At 40.7% G+C, this 13,920-nt stretch overlaps 1 protein-coding gene across 1 annotated transcript in view; it reads right to left on the bottom strand.

Moving 5' to 3' along the window:
* Positions 1-13,771, bottom strand: part of ACADM (acyl-CoA dehydrogenase medium chain) — a 41,829-nt gene extending 28,058 nt beyond the window's left edge. Inside the window, exons 1-3 of the mRNA XM_037132821.2 lie at positions 13,665-13,771; positions 6,165-6,252; positions 3,010-3,107 (exon numbers count right to left, since the gene is read on the bottom strand). Of these exons, the coding sequence (XP_036988716.2) occupies positions 3,010-3,107; positions 6,165-6,252; positions 13,665-13,694 (216 nt within the window). The 5' untranslated portion in view covers positions 13,695-13,771. The remainder of the gene's footprint in view (positions 1-3,009; positions 3,108-6,164; positions 6,253-13,664) is intronic.
* Between the last annotated feature and the right edge of the window lie 149 nt (positions 13,772-13,920).

Genomic DNA, 13,920 nt, shown 5'->3' with positions numbered 1-13,920 from the left:
ATTTAAAAATCTAGATATTTGATTATGTAGTCTTGGAAAAATGTAAAAGATCTTCCTCTCCTAAAAATGCAGAGGCTTCCTGTCAAGATAAAGGTATAGGTAAATTCAGAACTTGCAACCTTTCAAAATTACATCAAAATTAAAACTAAATTACATAACAACCACCATTCAGAACCACCTGAAATCTTGCTGAATGAAGTCCTACAAGTAGAGATTCAAAGAAACTGCACTCAGACTGGTAGAAGGGGTGGAGATGGGGAAAGGGCTGCTCCCACACCCACGCCCAAACGTGGCAGATAAAAATCAGAAGGGATATCAAGGCCTTGGAGGTGCCCCCCGAGGAGCGAGGGGTCCCAGCCCCATACCAGGCCTCCCAGCCCAGGGTTCCAGTGCCTGGAAGATAAGTCCCCATAACTTCTGGCTGTAAAATCCAGCAGGGTTTGTAGCTGAGGGAGGTAGAGGGCTTCTGGAGCCCTAGGCAGTTCCTCTTAAAGGATCTGCACATGGACCTACTTGGGCTCATTCACTCTGAGCTCCAGCACCAGAAGCAGCTGGAAAGGCACGAGGGACATATGTGGAGAAACTGAACTGGATGGCATTAAGGAGAGAGCTGGAAGGGCAACATTCCTCCAGATAGAACTGCTGGCAGAGGCCACTGCTCCTTTTTTGAGCTCTTTACCCACAGAGCAGGCAGGAGGGTTCTGTATCTGAGTCTCCACAAACTGTGTGCCTCACCCCGGTCATACCCTGGTACCCTGCCCACCAACTTGCAGGCCCACCTACGCTGTTTCCAGTGGCTTTTCCATACCAGTGGCTGGTCTTGACTCATGGTCCAAACTTTCCTATGATCTCTCAGGCAAGCAACATCTGGCCTCACCATGCCCCATACCTCTCACTAAGTGCACCAGCCCTGCCTGGCACTAGCAGTAGCCCGCCTTGGTTCTCAGCCTGGCTGCTTGTGCGCACCTCCAAGCCCAGCACATAGCAGCCATTTGCATATTACTTTGTAGGCCATGCCAGGTGGCCCCAGGCAGAACATAGGTGATGGCTGACCTTGGCTTGTATCTCCCAGAGGCCTCAGAACCTGTGCACCACATGTACAGTTTCAGACCACATCAAAGCACCACTCAACCACCTCCACAAGTGACACACTCAAGGGGCTCACTGCAGTAAGTCTTGCTCAGTGGAATGGGCAGCTGCACAGCTGATCCTCCACAGTGGTCACAGTCAGTCTTGTAGCCAATTGACCAAGGGGTAAATTTCCCTCCCATCGATGTGCCAACAGCAATCAAATCTCAACTATAAGAGGAGGGTGTATAAAGCCCACATGGGGTGGGAGGTGGGCACCTGGAGTGCATATCTTAGGTGGATGGGAAGGTGGTGCCACTGGATCCTATAGGACATCTAGTATATAAGGTCACCCTACCAAACCCAGGAGACGCAGCAGTTCTACCTAACACATAGAAACAAACAAACACAGGGAGACTGCCAACACGAGGAGACAAAGGAACATGGCCCCAAATGAACTAAAAGAAGTCCAGAAAAGAGCTAAACAAATGGACACAAGCAATCTACTAGATGCAGAGTTGAAAACACTGGTTATAAGGATGCCCAATGAACTTAAGGGAAAAGTAGATGAACTGATAGAGAATTTCAACAGCATAAAAATAAGACATGGAAACCATAAAAAAGAGCAGTCAGAAATGAAGGATACTCTAACAGAAATGAAGAATAATTATAGGGAATCAACAGTAGAGTGGATGAAGCAAAGACTCAAAACGGCAATTTGGAATAAAAAGAAGAAACACTCAGTAAGAAAAGCAAAAAGAAAACGTATAAAAAAATGAGGAGAGTAGACAGAAACTCTGGGACAACTTCAAACATACCAACATTCTCATAATGAGGGTGCCAGAGGGAGAAGAGAGCAAGCATGAGATTGAAAATCTATATAACATAAGACTTCCCTAAACTGGTGAAAGAAATAGAAATACAAGTCTAGGACTCAAAAATAGGAACCCAAAGAGGCCCACACCAAGACACATCATCATTAAAATGCAAGAGGTTAAGACAAAGTGAGAACCCTAAAAAGCAGCAAGAGAAAAGAAACTAATTATCTGTGAGGGAGTTCCCGTAAGACTGTGAGCTGAGTCCTGGCTGGTATGGCTCAGTTGGTTGGAGCATTGCCCAGTACACCAAAGGTTATGGGTTCCACTCCTGGTCAGGGCACGTACCTAGGTTGCAGGTTTGATCCCTGGTCAGGGTTCAGATGGGAGGCAACCAGTTATGTTTCCTCTCACACCAATGTTTCACTCTCTCTCTGTCCCCCTTCATCTATCTCTAAAAGCAATGAAAAAAAGTGCTCTCAGGGGAACATTGAAAAAAAAAAAGACTGTGAGCTAATTTCTCAACAGAAAACTTTTCAGGCCAGAAGGGATTGGCAAGAAATACTCAAAATGATAAAAAGCAAGGACCTACAACCAATATTACTTTACTGAGCAAAGCTGTTATTTAGAATCACATTATACTTAAAGAGCTCCCTAGACAAGAAGAAGCTAAGGGAGTTCACCACCAAACTACTACATGTTACAGCTTCTTTGAGAAGAAAAAAAAGATAATAAAAATATGAACAATAAAGTGGCAATAAATACATAGCTGTCAACAACTGAATTTAGAAAATAAATGAACAAGCACGACAGAAGCAGACTCCTAGATACAGAGAACATTCTGATGGCTGCCAGATGGGAGGGGGGTCGATGGGATGAGTGAAAAAGGTACAAGGATTAAGAATCACAAACTGGCAGTTACGAAATAGTCAGGGGGACATAAAATACAGTATAGGAAATATAGTTAATAATGTTCTAATAACTATATATCGTGTCAGATGAGTACAAGAATAATTGGAATGATCATTTAAGTTATATAATGTCTCATCACCAGGTATACACCTTAAACTAATATAATAGGTCAAGTGTAACTGAGAAAGAAAATTTTTTTAATGTATATACTCACCTCGCCAGTTTTATCATATTCTGCAGCAACTGGGATTATTTCCTCCTTGGCAAATTTACGAGCAGTAGCCTGAAATTCTTTCTGCTGTTCAGTCAACTCTAAGGGAAAGTTATTTAGAAAAGATCAAAATAGCACAACGACATGAGGGAAAAAGACCTATGGAATGAGTATGTGGAAATTTATGTCTATACTAAAGATTTTAACCCTTGATTAACCACAAAGTCAAAGACTACAAATGCATTTTCTAATTAATCAAGATTTTACATGATAATATATATCTATGCCAAAGGAGCAGGTAAGATTTTTAGCTTTTATAAGTCAGTAATAGTTAAAAACTTGAGTTTTTCCCTTCTACTTGGTGAGGTCTAAATTTTGAAAAAAAATTTAACTACTTCCTAGGCAGATTTATCAAATATTTAACACCAAAATAAAACTACATAAGATATACCCTGGTATCAAAAATCAGTCTTTCTAGGGAAATGGGATATTCTCAGTGACCACAAACCAATAAAACTTATTCCAAAATATCACATAAAAAATCAACATCTTAGCTTCACTTTTACTCCTCTTTTAAACTTAGAATCTTAAATGTATAAATCAGCAAAAAACAACTGGTAAAAGTGGTAGAAAAGTGTCTCAAAAAGTAATGATATAAAACTCTGTTGTAATGCTGTAAGTGATGTCTAAACAATGCAACTACATAAAATATGGGGTTGTGATATTATAAAATCAGTGATGTGAAACATGGTGTCTGGACTGAGGAGAGTGGTCAATCACTACTAAATTTTGTGAAACCCACACTATCACTGGGTTTTAATGTGCTTACATCCATTCTCAAAGTGCAGGTAAAATTTAAAAGAGATATAGGGTATTGTAGGCAAGAAGAATGAGTGCAAAAGCACAGAGGTAGTAATGAGCAAGAATGTTTAAGATAGGGATGTACAATGTAAAATGTAACAGACACTAGAATTCTGGTGCTGAATCGAACAACCTAAACTCAAACCTCATTTTAGAGACAAGAAAACAAAATCCCCAAAATGAGGAAATGATAGCCCCACAGATTTACAATAGAACTAGCAATGAAAATATACTTAGACCGTAAGTTCACAGTTCTCTGCCTGTATCTTTACTTCTAAAAGTGGGGTTAGGCCCAGACTGGTGTGGCTTAGTGGGTTGGGCATTGTTTCACAAACTGAAAGGTCACTGATTTGATTCCCAGTAGGGGCAACGTGCCTGGGTTGCTAGCCAGGCCCTAGGCCTGGGGTGTGCTGGGGGTGTTCGAGAGGCAATGGACTGATGTTTTGTTCATAGAGGCAACCAATCAATGTTTCTCCCCTTCTCTTTTTCCCTCCTTTCCTCTCACTCTAAAAAGACATAAAATCTTTAAAAAATAAATAAATAAAACTGGGGTCAGTCCATACCAAGGTTACGGGTGGATAAACAGTAGAAAAGGCAGAGATCTATCATTGAGAGCCTACCTTGGTCCAGCCACAACTATGTGAGAGCAACTTTATACATAAATTTAATCTTCAGATAAATCCTGTGTTGTCGCTATTATTCCCATTTTACAGATAAAAAACCAAAGACAACTAGTCATGTGTTATCCTTATTCCTTTAAATGAGCTTCACAATCTCCTCCTAAATTCTTGTATCTCAAGAATTCTGCTGTAATTAAACAGTAATTTGCTTGATTAAACAGTAATTACTGCTTGATTAAACATAATCAAGTAAGAGAATCCTGACAATTACAAGTGACTATGGCAACTTGTTTGTCCACTCAGCAGTTTTTTGAGTCATTTACTTAAGTGCCTTCAACTACAATTTGATTTCTATATTAAATATGCCAATTACCAGGCATTTGAACACCTATCAAAAAGGAAATGTTTAACTTATTCCATGTGTTATCCTTATTCCCTTAAATGAGCTTCACAATCTCCTCCTAAATTCTTGTATCCGTCCTATCCTGTCATTCAGCGAACAACCACAGATTTCTGCTGCTAGATAGACTCTTACAATCTGTAAGTGACAAACCAGAGAGCAATCAAATCAAACCTATGCTAATAATATCTGAACAAGGAATTAATAACATCCAGTGCCCTAAACTGCTATCCTCTCATCACCGGAAAACTTTTTTTTAAATTTATTTATTTATTTATCTTTAGAGGAGAAGGAGAGAGGGAGAGAAGCATCAGTGTATGGTTGCATTTCATGCATCCCCTGCTGGGAACTGGCCTGCTGGGAACTGGCCTGCAACCCAGACATGTGCTCTGACTGGGAATTGAACCGCGATCCTCTGGTTCGCAGGCCTGTGTTTGGAAAATTTTTATTTAATTCTATTTTTAAAAACTTTATAAAGAAGTTAACAATCTTAAAAATAACCAAAAAAAAAAGCCAAAAACCAAAAATAATAAGCCTACAGAGCTCTGAGTTTGTTTTTGTTGCCTGGGTGTGAGTTCATTATCTTAGCTCTTTTTAACTACTTTCTGAGTCCAAGGAATGGAAAAAATGGGTTTTTAACTAGGGGAAAGATATCATAATAACTTAAAAAAAAGAAGCACTTTAGGAAGGGAAGGATGCCAAAGGCAGGAATTATTATTTCAATTTTTCCGCCTGGGATCTTTATTTTAGAGAAGAAGGGGTAATCGTATTCCTTTTTGCTCCAATACCACATGGATCCCTGGTCCCAGAACTAAGAACCACATCAACTCCACCAAAACTGCAGTTCAGGCATATTGTGGCCAAACAGGCTTTGGCTTATTAGCTGGCACCTAACATTGTTTATCTAATAAATGTTTAAGAAGTATTTACTGCATTAAAATTTTTAATTTGAAGACTACATATCAGTAATTCTGTTATTTATTTTGTGTTACATACCTAGAAAGCAGGGCAAGAATATATGTATGATGCTAACATAGACCTATAGGTGGGTAATTATGCTTAAAGGAGAAAATGAGATCAGGAAGAATGGGTGTGAGACTAGCTGTGGACCATCTGTGGATGATGACTGATTCTATTCACTGACAGACATTACCAAATTTTCTGAAATAAATGTATTCCAGACAAAGACATATATAAAGCTGCATATATATATATATATATATATATATATATAATAAGTTTGAGTTTAAAGTCAAAGGACAGAACAAAACATATACCAAAACTAAATCCCAATTTTCGTTCATGTTGTACGGCAGCTTTTGTATGTTGTGATCGCCAGTCAAAACAAGAACGATTTCTCAGGACCTGTAAAGAACAATTTTATTCAGTTAATTTGATAAATTAAACAGTAATCAAGTAAGAGAATCCTGACAATTACAAGTGACTACGGCAATTTGTTTGTCCACTCAGCAGAGTTTTTTGAGTCATTTACTTAAGTGCCTTCAACTACAATTTGATTTCTATATTAAATATGCCAATTACCAGGCATTTGAACACCTATCAAAGAGGCCATGTTTTAAGCAATGAAAATAAAACTAATCAGTCGTATTCACTCTACTAACATGGAGTGTTTCCAAGGCAAGTAACAGTCAGGAGTAGTAGCAGACTCAGAACCATTATTTTGGATATTTTACTTACAAGCTCTAGGATGCTTGTGATTGAGGTTATGGCAACAAGAGGATAGTATTATACTGTGTGCAAGAGCTGCCCAGGTCATCAACTTTGATACCCTGTCCCTGTGAGCTTCCCGGGTATGCCTCTGGGAATCTTCCCACTTGGACGATCTCATTTTCTAATATACCTCACTCTGTTTCACAAAACAAAGTAGCCTAAAACCATGTTTTTTATTTTCTGCTGTTGTCTTTAAGCATTCTTAGAATGGTCAAAGCCAGGAGCCAACGCATTATGGTAACCACCAATTTTATAAATTACATTTTATTGGAATACAGACACAGCACATTGTCAATTGCTGCTTCCACACAAAAGTTGTAGAGTTGTCACAGGGACCACATGGTCCACAAGCCAAAACTTACTATCCGTCCCTTCAACTTTTAAATTTTCCAATTCTGTTCTAAACTGTTAATACACTACTTGTCCTAATTATCTGAAATACAGGGCAGGGCAGAAGTAAATTTAAAATTGTTTGCACGGAAAATATATACAATAGATAACACAAAAATAAATTGTGTTTCATGTACTCACACCTATAAACTTACTTTTGTCCCAACCTAATACTCATGTTTCTTCAAAGGGATATGTTAAAAACATAATCAGATATACACTCAATATTCCTTTGCAACCTATTTGTATACTCACAGTTTGTAGACAAACATAATCACCTATATTAACTAAAATTACCAAACTGAAAATCATATAACTTTTAAAAAATGTTTATCATTTTATTTTATTTTAATTTTTTTATTTTATTGATTATGCCATTACAGTTGTTCTATTCCCCCCTTCATTCCCCTCCACCCTGCACACCCCCTCCCCCACCATTCTCCCCTTTAGTTTATGAACATGTGTCTCAAGTTCTTTAGATTCTGTATCTCCCCTACTATTCTTGCCCTCCCCCTATCTATTTTCTACCTACCATCTATACTACTTATTTTCTGTACCCTTTCCCCCCTTCTCCTTCTCTCGATCCCCTGTTGCTAACCCTCCATGTGATCTTCATTTCTATGGTTCTGCTCCTGATCTAGCTGTCCTTTTAGTTTGCTTTTGTTTTAGGTGTGGTTCTTAATAACTGTGAGTTTGCTGTCCTTTCACTGTTCAAATTTTTTATCTTCTTTTTCTTAGATAAGTTTCTTTAACATTTCATATAATAAGGGCTTGGTGATGATGAGCTCCTTGAATTTGATCTTATCTGAAAAGCACTTTATCTGTCCTTCTATTCTAAATGAAAGTTTTGCTGGATAGAGTAATCTTGGATGTAGGTCTTTGGATTTCATGACTTGGAATACTTCTTTCCAGCCCCTTCTTGCCTGTAAGGTCTCTTTTGAGAAATCCACTGACAGTCTGATGGGAACTCCTTTGTAGGTGACTGTCCCCTTATCTCTTGCTGCTTCTAGGATTCTCTCCTTCATTTTAATCTTGGCTAATGTAATGATGATGTGCCTTGGTGTGTTCCTTCTTGAGTCCAACTTCTTTGGGACTCTCTGAGCTCCCTGGATTTCCTGGAAGTCTATTTCCTTTGCCAGATTGGGGAAGTTCTCCTTTATTATTTGTTCAAATAAGTTTTCCACTGGTGGCTGTTCCTTTCCCCCTTCTAGTACCCCTATAATTCGGATGCTGGAGTGTTTAAAGATATCCTGGAGGTTCCTAAGTCTCTCCTCATTTTTTTGAATTCTTGTTTCTTCATATTTTCCTGTTTGGCCATTTTTTCCTTCCTTCTGGTCCACTCCCTTGATTTGAGTCCCAGTTTCCTTTTCATCACTATTGGTTTCCTATGCAATTCCCTTCATTTCAATTAGTTTCGCCTTCATATGTTCCTCTAATTTGTGACTAAAATCCACCAGTTCTGTGAGCATCCTGATCACCAGTGTTTTGAACTGTGCATCTGAAAGTTTTGCTATTTCTTCGTTGCTTAGAGTTATGGGCTCTGGGGCTTTGAGATCTTCTTGAGCCATTTTCGGTCTGTTTGCGCCCGTTAAGTATGAGGAGCGGAGCCTTAAGTGTTCACCAGGGCTGGGCCGCCCAGGTCGCTGGTTTGCGATGCTGTATGTGGGGGCAGGGTCAGAGTGGGGAAATGGCGGCCCCCTCTGCTGCCTGTCACAGCTGGGGCCCACTCGGTCCCGTCTCACTGCCCACTCCCTCACCAGTCTATCTGCGTAGGAATGCACTGCCACAGTCAACCCTCTGCCCTGCGCCCTCGCTGGGTCCACCGGTTGCTCACTGGGTCGCTCACTGGGTCACTCACTGGGTCCGCCCTTTGCAACCCCACGCCTGGGATCCACGCGCCTGAGTCCGTCTGATGGAATTTTCCTGTGCAACCCCATTCTGCCAGCTGCTGGCTTCACCCCTCTTACCGGTCAGGCTGAAGAATTTGTTGTTATCAGACTTCTGAAAAATTCAATTTTCTGTGTTCTGGATGTGTTTTCTGTTGCTAACATTTTGTTGTCTCTAAACTTGGTTGTGTGAGAAAGCACGGCATCTCCACCTATGCTTCCATCTTGGTGGAAGTCTGAAAATCATATAACTCTTGAGAAATGTCTGGGGATGGTCAAAGTTATATAATTTATATTTCACAAGATTCTGAGAGAGCTATTCCTTGGCAATTCTAGTAAGTTTGAAAGAAAAACTGAACAATATACTAAAAGATCAAGAACTGAATTTGCTTGTTTTTCAAAATCTATAAAAAGAAACTGTCTACTTTATAGATGAAACTTTAAGTTATAGATTTAAAGTGACAATAAAGACTGTCAAATATCTTGATTTAAACTGCCCCTTCAAAATAACAACATACTTTATACAATTTGGAAAAACTACACAGAGTATGAAAATTCACATTGCTTTGCAATTTTCATTAATTTCTAAAGTAAAATGTGGTTTCTCTAATCCTCATTATCTACTTATCATAGACCAAACCTATTTTTATTTATAGTCATATTCTACATATTAATTAACTAATTATCCAGGTCACGCCTACGATTAAGGTATTATATTTATTCCTATTTTGCACACGAAAAAACTGAGGTTCAGAAAGGTCAAGTAAAATTGGCTAAAGTTGCTCAGCTACTATGTGGTGGAACCAAGATTCTAACTCTAACATTTACTACCAAGAACCCATGCCATCACCCATTTTGCTAACCCACTCTTTCAGTTTCAAGTCTAATTGGTTATTAGGTTCTGTACAGAAGAAAAGCATACCACAACAATCAGACCAAAAAAATCTAACTATTCTCAATGTGTGTTCAGACACCACTACACAAAAATTAGACCTCACCAAAAAAGTACAATAGTTTTTTGAGAGACATTAAATAGGGTATATTAAATTTAAAATAATTTACAAAAAGTTAATGTGATTTTGGGGGGGAAAGGTAGCTATAGCCAGGGAACACTGTCCAGTGACCTATTAATTATATACTAATGTTAGCCATTTAATTAGATAGGTGGCTTAGTAGACATCGATATAGAAATAGTACAGTATTTGAACTTAGAACTGCTAAACTCAAACTGAATTTGAGTTGAGATTATACAATATTTTTGAGACCTTGGATTAGTTGCAAACTCGTAGTTACTTTCAAACCTGGAAAATAGGGTATGAAAAGGGATTATAGAATGGGACTTCCAGTCAAGATGGTGGCATAGGCAGATATGGCTTGCCTCTTCGCACAATCACACCAAAATTACAACTAAGATATAGAATAACCATTACTCAAAACTATGAGAAATTGAGTTAAATGGAAGTCTGATAACTATGGAATTAAAGAAACCACATCTATCCAGACTGGTAGGAGAGGTGCAGATATGGAACGGGCTAATCCCTCACCCATGTGTGGTAGATAAAAATTCGGGAGAGATTATCTTGGGAGTAAGGGGTCCCAGCGCCACAAAAGGCCTCCAGCCCAGGGTCCCAGAACCAGGAACATAAGTCTCTACCATTTCTGGCTATAAAAACCAACAGAGATTGAGTTAGTGGAAGAAAATGCTGGAACTCCAAGCAGTTCCTCTTAAAGAACCCACAAATGGACTTACTCAGACTCACTCCCTCTGAACACCAGCAATGGGGCAGCAGCCTGAAAAGCACCAGTGGTATACAGGAAGAAACTGAAGTATCTGGCATCAAGGCAAGCAGAGGCCATTGTCCCTTTTCAAAACCCTCTTCCCACAGAGCCAGCAAGCTGGCACCATATCTGAGACTCCATGAAAAAGGCTAATAATGTTTGACCTGCCTTGGAGATCTCCAGAGACTCAGCACAACCAACTTATAGGCCCACCTAACCTGCTTTTCTTGTGAATGGCTGGTCTGGGCTCATGCTTCACAACTTCCTAAATCCTCTCAAATAAGCAACAGCCAGTCTAGATTCACAGCTTGGTTTTGCCTTAGAACCTCTGAGCTCAGCACAAGTAGCAGCTGTCTCTGACTGCTTTACAGCTTAGGCAAGGTAGCCTGGAGTAAAACACAGGTGGGGGCAGAACATGGCCTACACCACTTGGGAAACTGTAGGGGACCGGTTTGTCTTGGCCTGGCAAATGTGACTCAGTTCTGTATAGAAAACCTACAGATGTGAGGTGGTGGGCAGGGGTCAGACCTCCAAACTGAATTTTCCCGGGGGAATCAGGCCTAGAAAATACTTACCTTTTATGGTAAGTATTTTCCATGGTAAGTATGGAAAGTACTAAAGACTTATGGCTTGCTTTTGCTAAAACTCCCTCACCCTGGTCTGAAGCAACAAATGTATATTATCTTCAAGGTAACTTCCAAAGCCTGTATGAGTTCTCCCAAGGACAGAGCTAATCAGCTCATTGCCATCCCCCTCTGCATGTTATTTTTATTTCCTTGATTGTACCTAAAATGTAGACAATAATGTTCTACGTGTTAGATAATAAATCTTTCTTTGAAGTAAGACCCAAGGAAAATAATAAAAGCCTGTCTAGGCAAGGGTCGGGGTGCTCCCCTCTTGAGGGAGTGGCCCAGGCACCATAGGCACTCTCCCCTTGAGAGAGTAGTCGTGCCTGTTCCCTTTTTCCACACAGGATTGTTGTCGCCTGTGCACTGATTCTCGACGTCAACCACAACAGGCGGACTCTGCTGGACAGAGTCTGCACCAGGAAACCCCAGGGTCAGAGCACCCAGTGGACAGCTACAGATCACGTGGGAACACCACCACTCTGCCCCTGCACAGCGGAGCCTCCACACAGGGTGGACATTGGTGATAAATGATAACAGCCAATCCTTGCAGCTGACTGAACTGGGCAAATCCTTCCCATTGATCCTCAGGTACCCAGCTTGGTTGATAGGGGAGGCTGTGCCATGGGACCCTACAGAACACCTAACACATTAGACAACACTACCAAGATAGTCACAGCAGCTCTACCTAATACACAGGAATAAACACAGGGAGGCTGCCAAAACGAGGAGACAAAGAAACATGGCCCAAATGAAAGAACAGATCAGAACTCCAGGAAAAGAAATAAACAAAAGGGAGATAAGCAATCTATCAGATGCAGAACTCAAAACACTGGTTATAAGGAGGCTCAAGAAACTGAGTGAGGACCTCAACAGCATAACACAGATCCAGCCAGAAATGAAGGATACACTAATTGAAATGAAGAACAATTTACAGGTAAACAACAGTAGAGTGGATGAAGCCAAGAATCAAATCAATGATTTGGAACATAAGGAAGCAAAAATCATTCACAACAACAACAAGAAAAAAGAATCCCCCCCAAAAAACAAGATAGAGTAAGCAGCCTCTGGGACAACTTCAAGCATTCCAACATTCATATCATAGGGCTGCCAGAAAGAGAAGAGAAAGAGCAAGAAAGGCAAATGTATTTGAAAAAATAATGAACGAAAACTTTCCTAATTTGGTGAAGGAAATGGACATGCAAGTCCAGGAAGCACGGAGTCTCCCAAACAAGATGGATGCAAAGAGGCCCACTCCAAGATACATCAGCATTAAAATGGCAAAGGTTAAAGATAAAGAGAGAATCTTAAATGTAGTGAGAGAAAAGAAGTTAGTTACCTACAGGGGAGCTCCCATAAGTCTGTCAGCTGATTTCTCAAATCTTCTAGATCAGGTTTTTCTATATCCTTTCTTGAACAGATTGAGAAATCTGGTTTTTTCTGGTGTCATGTTAAAAATCACTTAAGAAATCCCCCAATTTCTGTCTTCAGGGCCCATTAACTCAAATGGCAATGACAAATATGGGGCAACAACCCACTGAAGTAATTCTAAATTCTAACACTGCTACTTTTTTGGTCAAGAACATAACTTTCTTAACTCAATTATAAATGACATTTTAGTGGCCTCTTGTGTGAATTGTATCAATAATATTTAAGATAGCAAAATGCATTTAGTAAGACAATTTAGAATCTGCAACACAGCACTAGAATATACACAAACTTCAAGAATTCTGCAGATTGTTCTTTTTTTAACGTATGTCACATAGAAACATATTGCAAAACCAAAAGCATATTAAATATACGAAGTATCCCAAGGAGTTGCTTCTTCACTTTCCCTTTCCCCGTGACTTTGCAGGCCCCAAGGTAAGACTATCTGAATTATCCACTTCCTAGTATACATCAATTCCAGAACGACATTTACTTTAAGATTCCCTTCTAGGGCTGGGGATAGAGAGCTGCTAGACAGCGTTTTCTCAACAGCAAAAACAGGATTCAGACACAGGCTCAGTTCAGAAAAGGGTGGGATTACTGGGGGAAATATGTGGAGGGTTCCAGACCAGAGAAATAAAAATATATTCTAAAAACTGGGCGCCACTATATGGAGGGGCCAGATGCCCAGCAAAACCTGGGAAGTAACCCGTCCCAAAGTAAGAGAAGGAAGTGTGCCTGAAAGCCAGGCTGGAGTCCGGAATTCAGGCCCACAAGTAAAGGTCAAGTATCAAGAGGGCTAAGGAACCCGAAGCAGCCTCCTTCCACACCGCGGCTCCCCACCCGCCGTCCCCCGGCCCTGCCAATCTCCGGCCCCAGCCTATTCCCCAAACACCCCAACTTCCTCAGCCCCACCCAGCCCTGCTCTCTGGCTCACCACGCAGCTTCGCCTAAACAACGCTGCCATGATGACTCGCTGCCTGAGAACTGTTCTTCGGAATGGCTGTTGGGCGCAGAGGGTATTTGAATCTCGGCCCCGCCCACCGAGATGCAAATGGGTGGGGCCGAAGCCGGGGGAGGACTAACCGGGGAAAACAATGGGCGGGAAACGATGGGCGGAGCTGCAGGATCTGCTGACCGGAGCTCGCTCTGTAATCCACTACACGCAGGCCCTGGGGCCGTGGGAAGGGTTT

This window comes from Artibeus jamaicensis, unplaced genomic scaffold, assembly GCF_021234435.1.
Source record: "Artibeus jamaicensis isolate MK-2021 breed Jamaican fruit bat unplaced genomic scaffold, CSHL_Jam_final scaffold_1019, whole genome shotgun sequence".
In the NCBI taxonomy this organism is placed as follows: domain Eukaryota; kingdom Metazoa; phylum Chordata; class Mammalia; order Chiroptera; family Phyllostomidae; genus Artibeus; species Artibeus jamaicensis.
Note: the sequence above shows the minus strand (reverse complement) of the source record. Positions and strands in the feature narration are given on the sequence as shown.